Source organism: Pterocles gutturalis, unplaced genomic scaffold (genome assembly GCF_000699245.1).
Source record: "Pterocles gutturalis isolate BGI_N339 unplaced genomic scaffold, ASM69924v1 scaffold8736, whole genome shotgun sequence".
NCBI lineage: Eukaryota > Metazoa > Chordata > Aves > Pterocliformes > Pteroclidae > Pterocles > Pterocles gutturalis.
Window position 1 is genome coordinate 410 of NW_010100286.1, and position 261 is coordinate 670.

The 261-nt window shown below is 67.0% G+C and overlaps 1 protein-coding gene across 1 annotated transcript in view; it reads left to right on the plus strand.

Annotated features, from left to right (window-relative positions):
* Window positions 1–10: 10 nt before the first annotated feature.
* LOC104465949 (transcription factor Sp1-like) overlaps window positions 11–261 on the plus strand; it is a gene marked incomplete at both ends in the record, with an annotated part of 11,181 nt that continues 10,930 nt past the window's right edge. The window contains 1 exon segment of the mRNA XM_010079201.1: window positions 11–261. Within this exon segment, the coding sequence (XP_010077503.1) occupies window positions 11–261 (251 nt within the window).

Sequence of the window (261 nt, forward strand, 5' to 3'; positions counted from 1 at the left end):
ACCGCTGCCTTCCCCGCTGGCTCTGCTGGCAGCCACCTGCAGCCGGATCGAGTCTCCCAACGAAAATTCCAACAGTTCCCAGGGCCAACAAGGCGGGAGCGGCGAGCTGGACCTCACAGCCGCCGCCGCTCAGATCGCCCAGTCCGCTAACGGCTGGCGGCAAATCATTTCCGCCGGCTCCAGCACGCCGACGGCCTCCAAGGAACAGGGCAGCAACGGCAACAACGGCGGAGACGCCTCCAAAAGCCGGCCCGTGAGCGC